The sequence below is a fragment of the Pteropus alecto genome, unplaced genomic scaffold, assembly GCF_000325575.1.
Source record: "Pteropus alecto unplaced genomic scaffold, ASM32557v1 scaffold837, whole genome shotgun sequence".
NCBI lineage: Eukaryota > Metazoa > Chordata > Mammalia > Chiroptera > Pteropodidae > Pteropus > Pteropus alecto.
In genome coordinates, this window is record NW_006440160.1 from 97768 (window position 1) to 118754 (window position 20987).

Genomic DNA, 20987 nt, shown 5'->3' on the forward strand with positions numbered 1-20987 from the left:
TTTAATTTTCACACTCAGCCCTATGTGAAACCAAAAGACTCCAAACTTTTGCCATTATTACCAAGAGCCAAGACACTGGAAAAGGAATTCCATGAGTTGAAGCATTTCAAATGCTCTCAGCCTTCTCATCAGCCGTCTAACCATCTTTCAGTTAGTTGCCTTACTTCCTGTGAAATCCTTTTGTTAACCTCTTCCCATATAACTTTCACGTTGTAATAACCTTAATCCAGATACACTTCTCCCTTCTGGGACTGATTAAGCACCTCATATGTGCTTGAAACTGACCCCACTCACGACTCCTCCTGAAGATATGCAGGGGACTCCTCTAGGCAGAGCTGATTTCTCATAGTTTACAGGTGTGGTTCGTACTTAAAATATGACAATGGTAATTACTGCAGTGGTTATGCTATTGTAACCCCTTTCAAAGACATTGAGGTGGCATTTTTGCCTTTAGCTACTTCAGCACAGCAGGCTGAATTACCTGCCCTCACTTGAGCTTGCATTTTAGCCAAGGAAAAAACTGTCAACACTTATAGTGACTGTACATATGCCTTTGGAGTAGTTCATGACATTGGGATGTTATAGAAGCAACCTGGTTTCCTTACCTTCAACAAAGATAAAATTATAAATGGTTCATGTATCAGGAATTACTGGATGCTATACTTTTCCCTGATGCTTTATCTGTTATTAAGATCCCAGGACATTTTAAACCTGACTGAAATTCCTTAAAGGAAAGGTAAACGTTTCTGTTTGGCTCCCATGGTCTCAGTTGCATTCAGCTCAAAAATAATCTATATACACATTTTTGGATGATTCATTCTGAACCCCTAGAATCATAACTTTTGCATGTATCTGTTCAGTTTTTTTTTATCATCTTTTATTGGAGAGGTGGTCTTTTCCCCCCATTGCATATACTTGGCTCCTTTCTCCTAAATTAATGACCATTTGTATTTATTTATTTATGGTCTCTATTCTGTTTTATTGATCTATATGTTTTTATGCCAGTACCATATTGTTTTGAAGACCATAACTTTGTAATATAGATTGAAATCAGGTGCTGTGATGCCTCCTGCTTTGTTCTACTTTCTCAAGATTGCTTTGGCTGCTCAGGGTCTTTTGGCCACAGAACTTTAACTCAGGGGTGGCATAAGGTCCTATGAGGTGAGACCTCTGGCAGGTGGAGCAGTGACGGAGAAGAAGTAATGAAAACAGGATTCACTTGACTTCTAACCTGGTCTCTTGGGAACAGAGAATCAGCAGGACAATTTTCCATTCAGTCCAGACCTGTGACCCAGAGGGAAATAATGTGCTCAGAAGTGGGAGTAACAGTGGAAACAGTTTCTAATGAGTAGATAAAGGGAACTGCAAATATTCCCTCCACTGCAGTCCTCTAGCGTATGTATCCTTAGGCTCCATGGGACATGGTTGTTGCTTTTGGATTCCTACATGTGGCTCAGAGACCAATGCTTCACTACTTCCTGTTGTCTTTACTGGGGACAGAGTTCCAATCTCCATCATCAACCATCCAGATAGGAATTCGGACTTCTACACGGAGTCCTCCTTCTCAGAGGCTCCACCCAAGTGAGTCTAAGAGCCCAGTAGGTAGTCCAGGAAAGGGTCAGAAGGAATGGAACCTGAGAACTTCTACCTGAGGTCTCCTGAGAGCATAACCAGCCTCACCCAGAGCCCAAAGATGGCCACGTTTGTTTGCTAGGTGCACTAATGAATTTAAAAGTAATTTATTTAGTATTTTAAAAAGGGAAATGCTTATTGGAATCAGCAATACAAGGATCATTGGTGACAGTTCAATGATGAGAAAGCAAGTCTATTGGATGAGAATTAAGAAGGAATAGGAGGCATAAAGTGCTTCCAGTAAAATCAGAACATACACAAGGAGTCTTGCAGTTCGGGGGAGTAGGAAAACAGTATTAGATGTGGAGGCGTGAGTAGGGAAGTGAGGGCATTTTTTTTAACAGGAGTTTATTTGAACATGTTTTTTATTCTTTAAAAACATCCAGACCAAGGCAATAGATACAACCTTGCAATAGCCTTTCCTGAGAGGAACAAATCATCTCTCACTGTTGGGTATTCACATAAAAATATTCAATAAATGAAAGAGGAATAACAAATAGTTTTACTTTACAATTATTTTGTTACTTGTGCAACTGTGTATATTGTTGGTTTATAAACCTTTTAGTTCACTGCAAACTGTGCGATTTCTTTACAAAGTTTATATAGTGAGGGCTGAATTCTTCTTGTGTTTTTTTTATTTCATGCTTTCAAACAAAAATCGGAGTTTTTTCCACTAAAGATTTTTATTGTTTGACAGTGAATTATTTTAAATATAGATAAATATACTGAGGAGAATGTATGAATGTTTACAAATTTTGTGTGGTTAATTCTATCAGTAAGTAAGTTGTTTTCCCTCTATTACATCTTTATTATTAAATTTATTGGAGTGACATTGGTTAATAAAATTATATAGATTTCAAGTGTACAGTTTAATAATATATATGTATATTTCATTATATGTTAAACAGAAGGTCAAATTTTAAGGGTAAAAATTTCTCCTGCATCCTTAGTAGTATAAATCTTCTTTCATATATATTACGTTCTTATTTCACATCTGTTTCTCCTTATTTCTACCTTTTTGTTTTTCATGGTAATACGTGTTTTTAAAAATAGCAATCACCTTCTTTCATCCTGTGAAAGTCATTCTTTTGTATTCAACTAATGATCACTTCTCTGTTTTTCCTAAGCATATTTGATTCCATTTACATTTTTATATGTAGAATCTGGAATATTTGATACTGCTTCCATCACTGACTTTTTTAAAAGTATTTTTATAATTTTTCATTTGCAGATCTTTGACAATTTAATTTTTAATTATCGATCCACATTGATGCAGTTAAATTGTTATTTTATATCTTTTCTTTTAAAGTTAGTCTTAGATTTTTATTCAATTTTATTAAACGCAATAATTTGAATCTACAATATGAACATGGTTTTATTTTCCTGAAATTCTTTTCATTTTATGATTTTTTTCATTCTTTAACGCTTTTTCTATATAAATGCACACATTTATGAAACCACTTAAGTAACATTGCAAAAGAGAAGGCCCAGTACCATGAAATGAGTGTGATATGACATCATGTCCTCAGGGATAAAAGTATAAATAAAAGGGGACCAATAGATGTGGCAAAGAGGATTTTATAGAGTATGTCTGGGGAACCTTTGCATGTTGGACAAAGAACAGAACCAGGACGAGTGTACCCATCAGATGTGTCACAAGGAGGTCAACACTTAAAGCCTGGAAACAGCAAAGAACCACAAAGAAAAGTGAGAGAAAGGCCATTTCTGGGCCATATAAAAATGAGGGTGATCAAATAAACATGAAATAGGTGCAGGAATAACAATTAGATCAGAGCTGAGGTGGATGCTGTGATGAGGCCAGTGGGGCAATAAAGGTCTAGTCAGTGCAAGATCCCTCAAGTCCAAGGGAACTGCAGATCCGTCAAGTGCCACGCTGCCTGTCTCCTCTCTCTGCACCTGGCTCTCTGTAGGATCATCATTCTTGTTGCTTTTCCCTCATTGGTAGGAACTGGTGTTCTTTTAAACTATATTTTCCTGTACAGCATTGGAGTCCAAAGATTTTTTTTTTTTACTTTTTCCCAAATAGGACATTCCAGTTACACTGTGATCCAGCATGTCCTCACACAAACACAGAAATACACATGTGCCCATGTGTGCATGCACGCATACGCACACACACCTGACAAAGAGAACCATGAAACAATATTGTATGTACCCTCACTATGTGTGATGCACTCTCATAGTTTCTTTTGTGCCTTCTTGATTCCATTCTATTTAATTATTACAAACCATAATCCAACACCCTAGAGGGTCCTGATATAGAATATGGAAACATTCTTTTAGCATGTCCTCCATACCTAGGTTAGTTTTTCCTGCTTCTCCTTTTTCTCATTACAGGCGCTTTCTGTTAGAATGCGTTCTCTCATCCCTCCATGGAATACATATTTATTCAGCTACTGCTCCCAACTCAGCTAAGTCTGGTGGGAAGGTGGTGATGTGAATAACATGCTGCATGTTATATATATCACAGCACTCACTGTGTAAAGGAAAGAAAAGGCATAGAATTAACTAAAAATTATTAAAGGCATAGAATTAACTAAAAATGATTATGGGCACCATAACACCTAAATAAGTTCATAAGAAAGTTTTTTTCTTTGATAACGTTCAGAAAAAGAAAAGTTTCTTGAGGGAGACAATGCAAGCAATTTGAAAGAGAAGATGGAGATTTGAGGATGCAGAGGGGGTGAAAATTTCCCTAAGACCAATGAGGAGACTCTAAGCGGATGAAAGTGTGTGTGTGAAGACTCTGATCATTGAAGCTGTAAATCAGGTAAATCTGGGAGTCAAGTTCAATATTGGAAGTCAGTGTGAGAGAGGGCAGAGCCCTATGAGTGTGAAGCTGGTGGAAAGGTCACAGAGAGTCAAGCTCTTGTTCGAAGCTACAGAATTTTAGCTTCTATCTCACTGACATCAGCTTTGTAATATAGAAACTCCTCTCTTAGGCCTTAGGAATATCTTTTTGGCAAGAGGGGTCCAGTGTGTGATAGATGGGAGAGAAGACAGAAACTGAAATATGGCTGTGGAATTGGAGACCGAGAGGTGGGGAAGCAATGGAGACACTGGAGAGGTAGAAGAAAATAATCAGCCTCATCTCATCACAGGGGTAACCTCTCATTTACCCACAAGAAGGAACTGTGCTAAGCATGTTACACATATTGTTCAAATCTGTCACCACTCTGGATGGAACCCGTCTGCACTATTTGGGTGAGGATATTAGCATTTAGAAGGTCTAGATGTCTCTCTTTGTTCAAAAAGCTAAGAGGTGGTAGATCCCAGAATCAAAACTCAGTTTTCTGGTTCCAAAAGTTTTGTTCTTAATGTCATTTATAAATGTCCCTTCTCATTTCAGTTTTTAAAACTGCCATTTTTTATGCGCAGTATATATTTTCTTTTGTAAATTGTATGTTTAGTCTCTCTGCGCATTTTCTAGTGGGATATTAACTCTATAAAATGTCTTGACCATAAAGATATTGCTTTTTTCTCTTTTGAATTAATTATTTGCTACTTTCTTGGTTATTCTGGGCCTTGAGGGAACAAAACTACTGTTGGCTTATTGCCAAAATCAATGACGAATTTTCCTCGGCACAATCTCTCAAAGACCCCCACCCCCAGCTTATTGGATTCTCTCTCTCTCTCTCTCTCTCTCTCTCTCTCTCTCTCTCTCTTTCAATTTTTCTTTCTCCCTCCCTCTCTCTTTCTCCGTCTCTCTTTCTCTCTCCCTTTCTCTCATTTTATCTCTCTATTTATTTAACTTATTGTTTTAAGTACAAGGCGAAAATAGTTATATCAAAATGGAGCCCCATTTTTACATCTCCATTGTAGTCTTATTGACTGAAATTTGGTGCTGTTTCTATTTTATCTTGAGGAAAATAGTCTGTTGACACCATGCCTTGTATCATTCCTTTCCTCATTATTATGGCTAAGGGTAGGTACAGCTAGGTAGTAACATGGCCATACTCTGTGTACCTGTGGTTTACAGAGCATGAGCAGTTCTCAAGACAGGGGTACCTAGTTCATATACTCCAAAATGTGACCCTTAAAACACAGTTGATAGAATGTTATCCAACAGATGGAAATAAAGAAGGGATCACTTCTACTCACAGGATCTCTTGAAAACAAAAAGAATAAAATGAAAAGAACAACATGAGGTTAAAGGATCCCTGTGTCTTAAAGTTTCATCTGTAGCAGACACACCATCTCATTCCTCCAGATTCTCTGACATCATCCTTATCATTTCTCTCTTGCTCATTCTCTTCACCACATGGCTTCCTTTTGAGCCTTGATTTCTTAAGACAAGTGCCAACCTCAGGACCTTTGCACAGGTTCTTTCCAGCCTACACACCTCCCCAGAAATCTTCCTATCTTCCCTGTGTCTCCTTGAGGTCTCTGTACAAATGGCACCTTGTTTGCATAGTTTTCTTAATTCTAGTAAAAATAACAACACATCCACTCTCTTTTATACATACTTTCTTTTTCCTCAAAGCATCTCTACAGACTGACATCATATATGATTTTTCATTTTTAATATTCTTTCTCCATCATTGAATTATAGGAACTTTTGTTTCTCAGCACCCTACAATACTTGACAAGAAAATGGACAGGATTCAGCATATATTCCTCAATACAAGACAGAATTTATCATTGAATCTGAAAAAATACATGATTTATAGGCAAAATTCTGAGAGTGGGACAGGAATTGGTAATCAGAGATGTCATAAGAGATTTTTTAAAGGGAATCAGATTTATGATATTATATATAGAGAGAGAGAGAGACAGAGACAGAGACAGACAGAAAGACGGAGGCAGAAACAAAGACAGAGACAGAGAGAGACTGAAAAATAGAAATGGTACAATTTTAACATGTTACTAACACCCATATGCAAAAGTTAATCATATTTTGTTTTGTTTTGTTTTGTTTTTCCATTTTAGTCACCGCCTCTACCACATGGAACCATGGAATGATACACGACTTTCAGAATTTCTTCTTCTGGGATTTTCGGAGGAACCAGAACTGCAGCCCCTCATCTTTGGGCTCTTCCTTTCCATGTATTTGATCACTGTGTTTGGAAACCTGCTTATCATCCTGGCCGTCAGCTCAGACTCCCACCTCCACACGCCCATGTACTTCTTCCTCTCCAACCTGTCCTTGGTGGACATCTGTTTCACCTCTACCACCGTCCCAAAGATGCTGGTGAACATCCAGACACAGAGCAGAGTCATAACCTATAAAGGCTGCATGACCCAGATTTATTTTTTCCTACTCTTTGGAGTATTGGATGACTTCCTCCTGACCGTGATGGCCTATGACCGCTATATGGCCATCTGTCACCCCCTACACTACACAGTCATTATGAACCCCTGGCTCTGTATACTGCTAGTTCTGGTGTCCTGGATAACAAGTGCCCTGTATTCCTTGTTACAAAGCTTAATGGCTTTGCAGATGTCTTTCTGTACAGACTTGGAAATCCCCCACTTTTTTTGTGAACTCAAACAGGTAGTCCAACTTGCCTGTTCTGAAAAGTCTCTTAATAGCATCATGGTGTATTCTGGAGTTGGGCTACTGGGTGTTGGTCCCCTCACTGGAATCCTTTACTCTTACTCGAAGATTATTTCCTCAATACATGGAATTCCATCAACTCAGGGGAAGTATAAAGCATTTTCTACCTGTGCGTCTCACCTCTCAATTGTCTCCTTATTTTATTGTACAGGTCTAGGAGTGTACTTTATCTCTGCTGCTACTCACAGCTCACAGGCAAGTGCAGTAGCCTCAGTGATGTACACCGTGGTCACACCCATGCTGAACCCTTTCATCTACAGTATGAGGAACAAAGACATAAAGAGGGCTCTGAAAAGATTCTTTGAGATGCCAGGAATAAGAATAACAGGATAATCATGAATGCTGTCTTTGAATATCAGAACATATGCCAAAAATTTAAAAATAGCAGATTATTATAATTATACTCAGTTTTGTTTGCCTTTATTTTCACCAATTAGCTAATGTTGCATAACGAACTATCTTAAATGCTATAATTTATATCAAATGGGCTTATATACTGGGAGTTATTCTGATCTCTGCTCAGATGCTCATGAGTCTGCTTCAGCTGGTAGTCTCTACAGTTCAACCGTGTTATCTTTGAGGTTGTAGTACACCCCTCTCTTGTACCAAATTATGACAGTTTATATGTATAGTTTAATCTTCTAGTTAACAAAAAAATGAGTTTACCAAAAGTGATTTGTCTTAAAATAATGTCACTGTTTTGCTATCCATATAAGACACATCACTTTCTACCCAGTGGCATTTCTCCCTCCCCTGTTAAAATGTGACTCAACTACCTGTGCTCTACATCTTACCTTGAGCCAGGCATCATTAGATGTTTTTTTCCTGTGCATATTACAATTTAAAGTTTACTGAATTAAAGGGACATTTAATTTAAAAGAGTACATATTACATGGGTCATTTATACATAATTCATGGAAGTGTATGAAAGCTTTAATTGCATTGTTATATAATTGAGAAAAATTGAATCTCCCTGAGCCTCAGGTCTGTATTTCTGATGTTAATGTGGGATAATAATAATTCTGATGAATTCATAATTAATGAATTCTGTGGAAATATTTTATTGAGTATAAGAACTCTTTCATAAGTTGGCATTTTGTTTGTGTATATGTATTTGTATATTATTTTTAACAAATAAACACACTCACTCACATATATATGTATACACACAGACTCAATAATTTCATCTTTTTGTTAAAAGGAAATTTTAGAGAAAACTGAAGAGGATAGAAATAAAAATAACTATAGGTTGGTTAACATGAAAATTTTTAAATGTAGAAATTAAAGGAGAATTGTTGTCTTGAGTTTAATAATGAATTATTTTCCTATCTGAATGTCCAAAGACCTCAAAGTCAGAATCGCGTTTGCATTTATGCAACAGAGAATTCTCTGTACCAGCTAATGCAGTAAACTCTCCAAATCGACCTTAGACTTTTTTCATCTACCTATGGGGGTGTGGGTGGAGGTTTACACAAAATGTCCTTACCCAGAGGAACCAAAATTAAAGAATTGAGAAGCTTAAAGTCAGTTTTCTATGAAAACAATTATTTAATAAATGTCCGTATACATTGCTATTGCTGCTGTAACAAATTACCACACTAGGGATTTAAAAGAAAGAAATTTATTCATCTATAATTCTGGAGATCAGAAGCCTAAAGAGAGTCTCACTGGACTAAAATCAAAATGTCTGCAAGGCTAGTTATCTTTTAGAGGCTTTAGGAGAGAATTTGTTTCCTCTCCTATTCCAGTTTCTCATGGCCACAAGCATTCCTTGGCTCATGGCCCTTCCTCCATCTTCAAAGCTAGCAATGTAGCATCTTCCAGTGTCCCTCTGATTCCAGCTATTCTTTCTTCCTCTTCCACGTTCTAGGACCATGATGGTGACATTAGTCCCACCTGCATAATCATGACTAATCTTCTTAACTTTAAGTCAGCTGATTAGCAAACTTATTCCATCTGCTACCTTCTTCCTCCTTTGCTATGAAAAAATAACATAATATGAGTTTCTGGGGATTATGTTGTGGATATCTTTTTGAGGCTCTTATTCAGCCTACTATAAAATCAGGGCCCTTAGATAAAATAATCAAATGAGTTACTTTTCCAGAAGTATACAATATTATGTCACTCATGAATCTTTATATAAAATAATTTAATGATGAATTTATAATAGCCACTGGAATTAATACATGATTTCTTCAAAGTTACATGCAAAAATGACTCCTGGTTCAGAAGACTTAAAACTACCTACACCTGACTTTAACACAAAACCACGGCCTTGCTACTCAAAGAGTGGTCCTCACTCTAGGACCTGCAACATCAACATCACCTGGGAGATTGTTTGATTCTCAGAATCTCTGGGCCCCCAAGGATCTGTTGAATCAGATTCTGCATTTGAACTAGAATCCTGAATAAGTCATACACACAGTGAACTTGGAGAATAGTTGATGTAGAATAAGTTTTCTCTCAACTCCTTATATATTGACAATTGGGCAGAATAATTATTTGTATTGGGTGTTGTAGTTGTTTAGCAGCCTCCCTAGACATTGCTAAATAGCCCAGGGACAACATCATCTCAGGCTGGGAACCACTGGCCCCGAGTTGAAAACTGGAAGCATCCTGTCAGATATCAATCAAGACCCATCCCTCACTCAGTTTGTAACTTGGGGTGAACACTAAACTCCTTCAAGTCCCATTTCTGCAAAGGGGAATGGAGTCCATAATAGTACTACCTCATGGATGGACTTTTTGAAAAATTTAAATTAGACGAAGTTTATAAGGTGCTAAACTCAGATTATTCGACATAAAAATATTGAAATGTATCTCTCATAATTAACAAACATTTATAATATGGGCCTGAATTACAGCTCTTAACTGTGATATAAGTACAAAATTCATAATTATTTTGACAAATGAGTCAGGAAGCCAAAGAGTGTGATGCCCAGGATTGCATATGAGAAGGAACCCAGCTTTCTCCTTGTTGAAGAGGAAACAGCAATTCTCTGGAGACATCATGGCTGTGTCCCCACCACAAATCAGTGCTTTGTAGATCAATGGGACCTGATATTGAGAGTTCCGTGATCTCAGACGTTGTAGAAAATGAGAAGTCAGGGTTGAAATGAGATGGTAAGAGGTTAGACCTCTGGAGAGCTGGGAGATCAAAGACACAAAGAAATAAAAAATTATTCGCTTGACTTCTAACCTGGTCTCTTGGAATCAGAGAATCATTAGGAAAAAGTTCCATCCTGTTTATTTCAGAGGCCTAGAGGGAAATCATGTGCTTAGAAATTGGAATAACAGGAGAGAGATGCCTGATGAGCAGTAACACCTTCTCTGTGCAGTTCCTCACCTTGTACAGCATTGGTAGACAGGACACATTTGTCGCTTTTGACACCTAAGCCATCTCAGAACTGATGCTTCATTCCTTCCTGCTGTCTTGTCTGGGGACAAAGCATCAGTCTCCATCATCAACTACCCAGGTCGGAATTCAGACTTCCACACAGAGACCCTCCTCCCAGAGACCCCACCCAGGTGAGTCCGAGAGCTCAGCAAGTACTTCAGAAAAGGGTCAGAGAGAATGAAATCTGAGAACTCTTACCTGAGCCACATTAGAGCCCAATCAGCCCAGTCATACAAGTAATCTCAGTTTGTTTACTTGGTTATGTGACTTATTATAAGTAATTTAATGCATTAATAACCATATGTCTGTCTGAATCCACTCTAAAGAACCATAGTTGACAATTAAGTAATCGGTGACATTATAGTATTAGTGAGATGCATAAAATAGTTGCAGTAAAATGAAAACACATCTGAGGAGCTTTGCAGGTTGAGGAGCAGGAAATAGACTGTGAGGTGTGGAGGACGATGCAGTGAAGGGAGAGCATTTGTATTAAATTTCTAAGATAGGAGGTATTTGAGCATGTTTTGTATTTATTGAAAAGATACGGACCAGCGGAGGTAGAAACTACTTTGCAACGGCCATTCCTGAGACATACATTGCAGAATCTGCTCTCATGCTGGATATTCACATGGAAAATAATTACGTAATAAGTCTAAAGAATAATACCTACTAGTTTGTATTTTTTCGTTATTGCCAAGGCGGCATATATTTTGAGATTTGGTGCCCTTTTACTTTATCGGGAGAGTTAGGAGGAACTCCTATCCCACAAGCAGTCTTTTTCCCCAGTGGTCATTGTCTTCCATATTTTTAATGAGAAATTCTGTCGAGTACTTGGGGAGTATTAAATGAGGACTGACCCACTTGTAGGCAGCATATAGAGTGCTGAGAAACAAACATTTTTGCAGTTCAGTAATGAAGAAGTTAAGGTCACTCGTTGTTCTTAAATTTTAATGTATCGAAGGCATCGTAGCCAGATCATGTTTACATTTGTACAAAGAGGACTTTGCCGATGGGATGGAATACCTCCAACTTGATTTAAAATTTATTTCGTTTGGGTTTTCAACATAAAATTTCTTTATTTAAGTGACACTAATCAATGAAGGAGAGGCTTCAACTCAGTTCCCTCAGCAAATTTTATTAAATAAATGTCTATACTAGATTCTATTGCTACTGTAAAATATTCCCACATCAGTTGTTTAAAACAAACAAATATATGCTCTCACATTTCTGAATGTCAGAGCTTGAATGTGTCTCATGGCAAATATCAAGATGTCTGCACAGCTGAGATCTTTCTAAGTCTCAGGGGAGAATCTAGAGGCTCAGGTGAAATTCTGTTTCCCTTCCAATTCCAGTTTGCATTCTGGTCGCCTGCATTCCTTGGCTCAGGCCCCTCCTCCATCTTCAAAGCCAGCAGTGTAGCATTCTCACCTTTGTCTTCTCTTCTGCTTCTAGAGGAGCGTTGTGGTTACCTTAGTCCCACCTGGATTACTCTGGCTCATCTTCTACCTTAAAGTCAGCTGATTAGCAACTCTGTTCCATCTGCTACCCAAACTTTCCCTGCTATAACAATACCATATCCAAAGGCACTGGGGATTAGGGTGTGGACATCTTTTGGAGCTTTTTAATCTTCTACTACAAAGTCTTTTTCAAAAGTATATGATTATGTATCACTCATGTGCCCTTATATAAAAGAAACAAACACAGAATTTATCACGGTCTCTGGAACGAGTGAATCCTGTTCACTCAAAATTACATGCAAATTTGTTTTTTTCATTCAGAATATCTAAAACTACCTGATCTTGACTCTAACACAAGATCTCAGCCGTGCTGTTCAAACAGTGGTCTTCAGACCTGGACCTGCAGGACCTGCTGAATCAGACTCTGCATTTGAACTAGAATCCTCAATAATTCATACGCACTTTGAAATTCCAAACTTGTGGTCCAGACTAGGTGTTCTCACCTTTGACCATTGACATTTTGGGCAGGATAATAATTTGGGTTGGAGGGGGTTGCTTTCCTGTGGATTGCAGGTGTTTAGCAGGATCCCTTCAGACATTGCCAGATACCCCAAGGGCAAAATAATTTCTAGGTGAGAACCACTGTCTAGAAGCAACTTGCAAACATTATAGTCAAGGCCCAACAGATATTCTGATATTAACTTTGGGCACATCACTAACCCTTCTGCTCCATCCCAGGGCCTTTGCACTGGCCTCTGCAGGGCACACAGTTGTCTACATAACCTGGCATTTCCCTCCTTTTTGTCCTAGAGGTGATGTTCAAATGTCATCTTGTTTGCAGGTATTGCCCAAGTACCCATTAAAAAAAGTCCTCATCACTTTCTCCTTTAAAGTGGCTTTCCTTTTCTTCATACCACCTGTCACTATCTGAAATGTTATATATTTTTATTATTTTCTCTACACTCTTTTCTTATCATTGACTTGTAGAGCTTTTGCTCTTCAACACTCTATATTTACAACCTAGACAATGCCTAAAACCTGGTCAGCAAATTATTAATATTCCTAAAATGCATAAAGACTTTTCATGAACACTGTAGAACATATGAACCCTTAGGAGAAAAAATAGAATGAGATTTTTTTTTTAAATCTTAATTTGAGATAACACAGGAAACCCCGAGAGGAACAGATCCACATAAAAATATTTAAATTAATATTTTGACTGCAAAATATAAGCTCTAGCATTTCTCAGATATAAATTATTTGATGTCACTTGGGAGCCCTAATATAAAAGAATGGAACACAGAATTTATCCCTTCTATAGAATGAGTGAAAAGCTTTTCTTTCAAAATTACATACAGGGAAGATTCCTAGTGGAGAAGACCTAAATTACCTATACCTGACTCTAACACAGGTGCATTGCCTTGCTACTCTAAGTGAGATTCACAGACCAGGACCTACAGCTTCAACATCACCCAGGAGACTATTTGATTCTCAGAATTTCTGAGTGCACAAGGATCTGCAGAATCAGATTTTGCATTTGAACTAGAATCATAGGTGACTCGAATGTACAGTGAAGATGATGAAGAGATGGTATAGAATAAGTTTTCTCTCACCTTTGCATGTTGACAATTGAAGAAGAATAATTACTTGTGTTGGATACTGTAGGTGTTTAGCAGCCTCCCTAGATGTTGCCAAATAGCCCAGGCAGAGGATCTCAGGTAGAGGATCACTGGCCCAGAGTTTGAAAACCGGAAGCATCCTGACAGATTCCCATCAAGGCCCATCCCTCACTTTGTAACTTGGGACAGACACTAAACTCCTTCAAGCCCCATTTCTGCAAAGGGAATAGGGTAATACTATCTCATAGATGGATTTTTGAAAAATTAAATCAAAGTCTATAAGTTGCTAAACTCAAATTTAATGGCATAAAAACATCAAAATGTATCTCATAATTAACAAATATTTTATAATAAGGCACTAAACAACAGCTCTTAACTCGTAATATAAGTACAAAATTCCTAATTATTTTGACAAATTTGGCAGGGAGCCAATGAGTGTGGTGCTTAGGATTGCATATCAAAGGAACGCAGCTCTCCCCTTATGGAAGAGGAAATAGCAAATCTCTGGAGATCAGTCTATGTCCCATCACAAATCAGTGATTTAGGGATAAAGGGACCTGGTCTTAACTGGTTCCATTGTCTCAGATGTTGGAGAAAATGTGAAGGTAGTGGGAGGTTAGACCTCTGGTGAGGAGGGAGATCAAGGACATGGAGAAACAAACACTGGATTTTTTTTTACTTTTAACCTAGTCTCTTGGGATCAGAGAATCATTAGGAAAATCGTCCTTTCTATTTATTCCAAAGGCCCAGAGGGAAATCATGTGCTTAGAGGTTGGAATAACAGGAGGGAAATGCCTGATGATCAGATAGAGAAAGAGTGGTAATACCTCCTCTGTGCAGTCCTTCAGCTTGTACAGCATTGGTGGACAGGACATGGTTGTTGCTTTTGACTCCTAAGATGGCTCAGAACTGAAGCTTCACTCCCTCCTGCTGTCTTGTCTGGAGACAGAGCTTCAGTCTCCATCATTAGTCATCTAAAGAGGAACTCAAAATTCCACACAGAGCCATCCCTTTCAGAGACCCACCAGGTGAGTCTGAGTGTCCTGCAAGTAGTTCTTGAAAGAGTCAGAGGAGATGGAACCTGAGAACTCTTACCTGAGTCACATGAGAGCCCAGTCGGCACAGCCCAGAGACAAGAGATCTCTGTTTCTTTTCTTGGTTAAGTGACTAGTTTATAATTAATTTAATGTTTTAATAAGCATGTATCTGCAATACAGGACCATAACTGATAATTAAGTGATGGGCATGGGAGTCTGGTTGGGAGACACTGTACAATGAGTGAGATGCATAAAATGGTTACAGTAAAATAAAAACACATCTGAGGAGTTTTGCTGGTCAAGGAGAAGGGAATAGAGTGTCAGGTATGGAGGACGGTGCAGTGAAGTGAGAGTGTTTGCATTAAATTTCTAAGATAGGCTGTAGTCGAGCATGTCTTGTATTCATTGGAAAGACTTAGAAAAGAGAAGGTAGATGTCACCTTACAACAGGCACTCATGAGACATACACTGCAGAATATTCTCTCATGCTGAGATTCACATGGAAAATAATTATGTAATTAAATACAAAGAGGAATACTAAATAGTTTTACTTTGAATTACTTCATTACTGGAGAGGCTGCACGCATTTGGGGGACTGTTGCCCTTTTACTTTCTCTGTTGGAACAGTTAGTAGAATTCCTATCCCACACTCAGCCTTTTCCCCAGTGGCCACGTCTTCTATATTTTTAATGAGAAATTCTGTCATGCACTTGGGGAATATAAAATGAGGATTGAACAACTTCTAGGCAAAGAGTATAGGGTGATAAAAAAAAAACAAGTTTTTGCAGTTCAGTGAGGGAGAAATTAAGGTCACTGGTTGTACCTTAAATTTTAATGCATCAAAGGCATCATAGCCAGATCATGTTTATATTTATGCGATGATGACTTCACTGTACCAAGTGATTGGGTACAATACCTACAACTCTATTGAAAATTTCTTTCTTTTTCATGTGGGGTGGTTGGGTACAATACCTCCAACTCTATTGAAAATTTCTTTCTTTTTCATGTGGGTTTTCAACGTAAAATTCTCTTACCCAAGGATGCTAATGAATGAATGGAGAGGCTTCAATTCGGTTCCCTCAGGAAATTTTATTGGATAAATATATGAGATTCTACCGCTGCTGTAAAATATTCCCACACTAGTTGTTTAAAACAAGCAAATATATGCTCTCACAGTTCTGGTGTCAGACACTTCAATGTGTCTCACTGGCTAAACTCAAGATGTCTGCAGGGTTAGGTTTCTTCTCGAGGCTCAGGTGAAATTGTTTTCTTTCTCATTCCAGTTTGCATTCTGACCAGCTGCATTCCTTTGTTCCTGGCCCTTCCTCCTCCTCCTTCAAAGCCAGCAGTGTAGCATGTTCATCTTGTCTCCTCTTCTGCTTGTAGAGGAGCATTGCGGTTACCTTAGTCACATCTGGATGATCCTGGCACATCTTCTACCTTAATGTCAGCCGATTAGCAACCCTATTCTGTCTGCTACCCTGCTATAAAAAGAACATATTCAAAGGCCCTGGGGCTGAGGGTGTGGACATGTTTAGGAAGTCCTTATTCTGTCCACTATAAAGTTTTTTTAAAAGTGTATTACTATGGGTCACTCAAGGGCCCTTATATAAAGGAAATAAACACAGAATTTGTCCCATTTCCTGAATGAGTGAATACATTATTCTTTTAAAACTACATGCAAGGAAATTTTTGGTTCAAAAACCTAAAACTATATCTAGCTGACTCTAACACAGGACCTTAGCCTTGTTATTCAGAGTGGTCCACAGACCAGGACCAGCAGCAACAACACCATCTGGGAACTTGATAAAAATGCAGTTTCTTAGCCCATTAGGACCTGCTGAATCATATTCTGCATTTCTGGTAGAATCCTTGTTGATTCATAGGCACACTCAAGTTGAAGTGCTGGACTAAACTAGGTTTTTCTACCTCTCACTGTTGACATTAGGGGCAGATAATTTTGGAGGTTGCTTTCCCACAGATTGTTAGTGTTTAGCAGTATCCCTCTGGATATCGCCAAACATCCTAGGGGCAAAAGAATTTCTGGGTGGGAATCACTGCCTAGAAGCAACCTGCAAAAATTATAATCAAGGCCTAACAGATACGCTATTAACTTTGCGCACATCACTAACCCCTTCTGCTCCATCCCAGGGCCTTTGCACTGGCCATTCTCTCTGCGGGTACATAGTTGTCTACATAATCCATCATCTTCCTCCTTTTTGTCCTAGAGGTGATATTCAAATATCATCTGTTTGCAGGTCTTGCCTAAGTACCTATAAAAAATACAATGTCCTCGTCACTTTCTCCTTTAGACCCACTTTCCTTTTTTTCATACCACTTGTAACTATCCGAAATGTAATATATTTATATTATTTCCTCCTACCTTCTTCCTCCATCATTGACTTGTAGGGACTTTTGTTCTTCAGCACTCTATACACACAGCCTAGACAGTGCCTAAAACCTGGTCAGCAAATAATTCATATTCCTGAAATACAGCAAGACTTTCTCATTAACACTGTAAAATACATGAATCCCTTGGAGAAAAAGCAGATTGGGACAGAAATTTCTAAACTGAGACATCACCAAAAAAAACCCAAGAGGGGACCAGATCCATATAAAAATATTGAAATTAATTTTTTGATTGCAAAATATAAGCTCTAGCATTGGAACTATGTGAGTAAAGCCAGTGTGTATGAAAATTACTCCCATTAGTTTCCTCTATTCTGGAAGTCACTTCTACTTCATGGAACCAGAGAATCTGACAAGAGTTTCAGAATTTATTCTTCTGGGACTTTCAGAGGAACCAGAACAGCAGCCTCTCATATTTCGGCTCTTCCTCTCCATGTATCTGATCGCTGTGTCTGGAAACCTGCTCCTCATCCTGGCTGTCAGCTCAGACTCCCACCTCCACACACCCATGTACTTCTTCCTCTGCAACTTGTCCTTGGTGGACATCTGTTTCACCTCCACCACTGTCCCAAAGATGCTGGTGAACATCCAGACACAGAGTAAAGTCATAACCTATGCAGGCTGCATCTCCCAGATGTATTTTTTCCTACTCTTTGCAATGCTGGATGTTTTCCTCCTGACTGTGATGGCCTATGACCGCTTCGTGGCCATCTGTTACCCCCTGCACTACACAGTCATCATGAATCCCCAGCTCTGTGGATTGCTGGTTCTGGTGTCCTGGATCATGAGCTCCCTGAATTCACTGTTAGAAAGCTTAATGGTGTTGAGGCTGTCCTTCTGTGCAGACTTGGAAATCCCACACTTCATCCGTGAACTCAACCAGATGGTCCAACTTGCCTGTTCTGACACCTTTCTTAATAACATGGTGTTGTATTTTGTAACTGTGCTGCTGGGTGGTGGTCCTTTTGCTGGGATCCTTTACTCTTACTGTAAGATAGTTTCCTGCATACGTAGAATCCCATCAGCTCAGGGGAAGTATAAAGCATTTTCTACCTGTGTGTCTCACCTCTCGATTGTCTCCTTATTTTATAGTACAAGCCTAGGAGTGTACCTCAGCTCTGCTGCTACCCACAGTTCACAGTCAAGTGCAGTAGCTTCAGTGATGTACACTGTGGTCACACCCATGCTGAACCCCTTCATCTACAGTCTCAGGAATAAACAAATAAAGAGTGCCCTGCAAAGATTCTCTGGGATGACAGCTATAAAAGGGACAATCATCCTGAGGCTGAAAAAGTGCCCTTGATTCCTGGCACCAAGCCTCTCAACCAGAAACTGATCTTTCAATCAGTTTGTGGTTGTAAAACTTGCTTTTTGTATTTGTGTCCTAGAATTTCCATTCGCGTTTTACTTCTCTGTACAATTTAAGTAACCACTTTATTAAGATCCCGCTCAGTTTTTCCCTTTGTCCTTTTTTCTACCTTTAAAAATTTTCCCAGCCTTGATTAGAAATATTTTAAAATACCAGTTCATTTCCGGGCAATATAGATTTCTAAAGAATAATTACTTCTCTAATGACATACATTATTGTAAGTAATTTGTTCTTGTTTTACAGATAGAATAGGCATATTACTCCTGCAGCAAAAAACTATGCTTGGCTACTAAGCCCATTCATATAATTGCATTTCAGGAAAATCTGAAACCCCGGTTTTCACTTTGGTGTCCCTCATCTGTTTAAGCAGTACCTTAACTGCTCTTCCTGATAAAGTAGTCTTCATCATTGCTCCCTTTACATCTCAGCCTATTGATAATAATGTTGTAGGTGAGGAACATCTGAGGCATTGGCCTGGGCCCCTCCCTACTGCTTGTTACTCAGACAAGAGTCAATGTTGTGGCTGGACATCCTTCCTGGTCTTTATTATATTTGCAACAAGCATCAGGGAACTATGAAAACACCAGGTTTATTACTCACAGGTCCTGGTAAAGCTAGAGAATTAATACCCCCAGAAAAATATCTCCAATACAAAATAAATTTGTAAGTTAGTTTACACTAACAGCCACTGGCAGAAAGTCACGTGGCTCCCTGTTAACTATTATAGAATGTGTTCAGCCAGGACTAACCAGTTAGACTTCTGCATGAACAAGTAACTAAGTCACAGAAATAATAATAGCATGGAATGAGTAAAGCACAAGATGTATAGCTCCCACTCCTGCACACCAGAATAACCTACTGACTCTCATTGTTTAGATGTTTTTCAACCCACAAAGACAACAAACATACCACAAAAATATGCCCGAAACCAGACAAGGCAATGCCAGGAGGGAAGCAGATGACCAGATGACCTTTCAACAAGACCCACCACCCCAAACTTCTTACTCATAATTACTCATAATCTTTCCTCTGTATATCCTCTTGTCTGTAAGCCATCTGGGAGTTCAGGCTTTTGAGCACTAGCTTTCCTACTCTCCTGGGTGGCACCATTTACAGTAATATAGCCAATATTTTTTCCATGCAAAGCTCAGTATCAGTTCTTGATACTGAGTCGCTACACACGAGTGAGCGTGAACTCTCTTTTGGCTAGTTGAATTTCACTAGAGGGTAAACAGCACACCCAGGGCAACACAGAAAAGTTTGAGGTTTGAGGAGGGTGTGTGTGTGTGTGTGTGTGTGTGTAGAGAGAGAGAGAAAGAGAGAGAGAGAAAGGATTGAGGGCTCTGCCATTATTGCATGGCAGCATTACTAGGGTTCGTGGATTTGCACTTTATTGGTAAATTTAGAACATGAGTGGAATTAGTGTATGAGAAGTGAAAAGAAGGGTCGCTCATGTGGTCAGTTATCTATGATACCCAAGACTTTCTAAAAGGAAACCATTATGGGTAGTGTGCCTGGATGCTTATCTAGTAGCTGTGTCATATAGCTGGTGATGAAGACTAATTGAAACTTTAAGTAAACGTAATCAGTCGGGAGGGTCTATGCAAGGAGATAGGGCTTATGGAAGTTCTTCCACTTTACATAATTGCAAGAATGTTAACGCAAGAAACATTCTACAGGAAGAACAATATGTTTATATTAAAGCTCTATGGTTCTAACTTCCTTTCCTTTCTATAACTATCCCTCCATCTTAGCACCCAGGCCAGAGTGTGCATGTAGTGTGCCATGTCTGCATGCTCTGTATTGGAACTTTTTTTCCTGAAAAATCCTTTTGGTGACAAAAGACCTAGTCCATAATATTTTCAGTCCACATTTTGGGGCTTGTCCAGGATTCCAGAGATGAACCACCCCCAACAGCTTCAGGGCAGGTGAGCCACCAGGTGCAGGCACTTCACATAAAACCACTTTGGATCATTAGGTCATGTTTATGCCCAGGGACTCTGCATTTTTCATAAGCTCCAGGAAGATGCTGATGCTGCAGGTTCTGGTCTGAGGACATTGTGAGTAGCAATGCTGTGGTCTTGTGGTAGTGCAAGTTGCATGTAGGTCATCTTTGTACCTATTTGCATTTGCATAAAATTTTGGGTGACAAGTATGCAGTCATACATCACTTATTTATGAGGATAAATCCTGAGAAATATGTGGTTAGGCTAGGTGACATTATAGGGTGGACTCACACAAACCTAGATGGTATAGCCTACTACATACTCCTATTTCTCTGTAAAAGAAGGAAAAGTTTTCCCTCCGCCCTTCTAGGTTCTTGGCTGACACATTCTTGTAATAAAAGACAGATTAATAGGAGAAAAACAAACATAAATTTAATAACATGTATTCTTCCTGTATACATGGGAAAGACCCAAGAGAACTGAGTAACTCCCTGGAATGGCCTGAGCTGCCACCTTAACTACCACCTTTAGCTGAAGCCAGAA

At 38.9% G+C, this 20987-nt stretch overlaps 2 protein-coding genes across 2 annotated transcripts; both read left to right on the top strand.

Annotated features, from left to right (window-relative positions):
* Nucleotides 1-6598: 6598 nt before the first annotated feature.
* LOC107196041 (olfactory receptor 7A17-like) lies at nucleotides 6599-7543 on the top strand. The gene has a single exon (XM_015593450.1). It carries the CDS (start codon nucleotides 6599-6601, stop codon nucleotides 7541-7543), a length of 945 nt encoding a protein of 314 aa, XP_015448936.1.
* A 9920-nt stretch (nucleotides 7544-17463) lies between these two features.
* LOC102884094 (olfactory receptor-like protein OLF4) lies at nucleotides 17464-18432 on the top strand. Its single transcript, XM_015593452.1, has one exon. The coding sequence runs from the start codon at nucleotides 17464-17466 to the stop codon at nucleotides 18430-18432; it is 969 nt and encodes a 322-aa protein (XP_015448938.1).
* Nucleotides 18433-20987: the final 2555 nt, after the last annotated feature.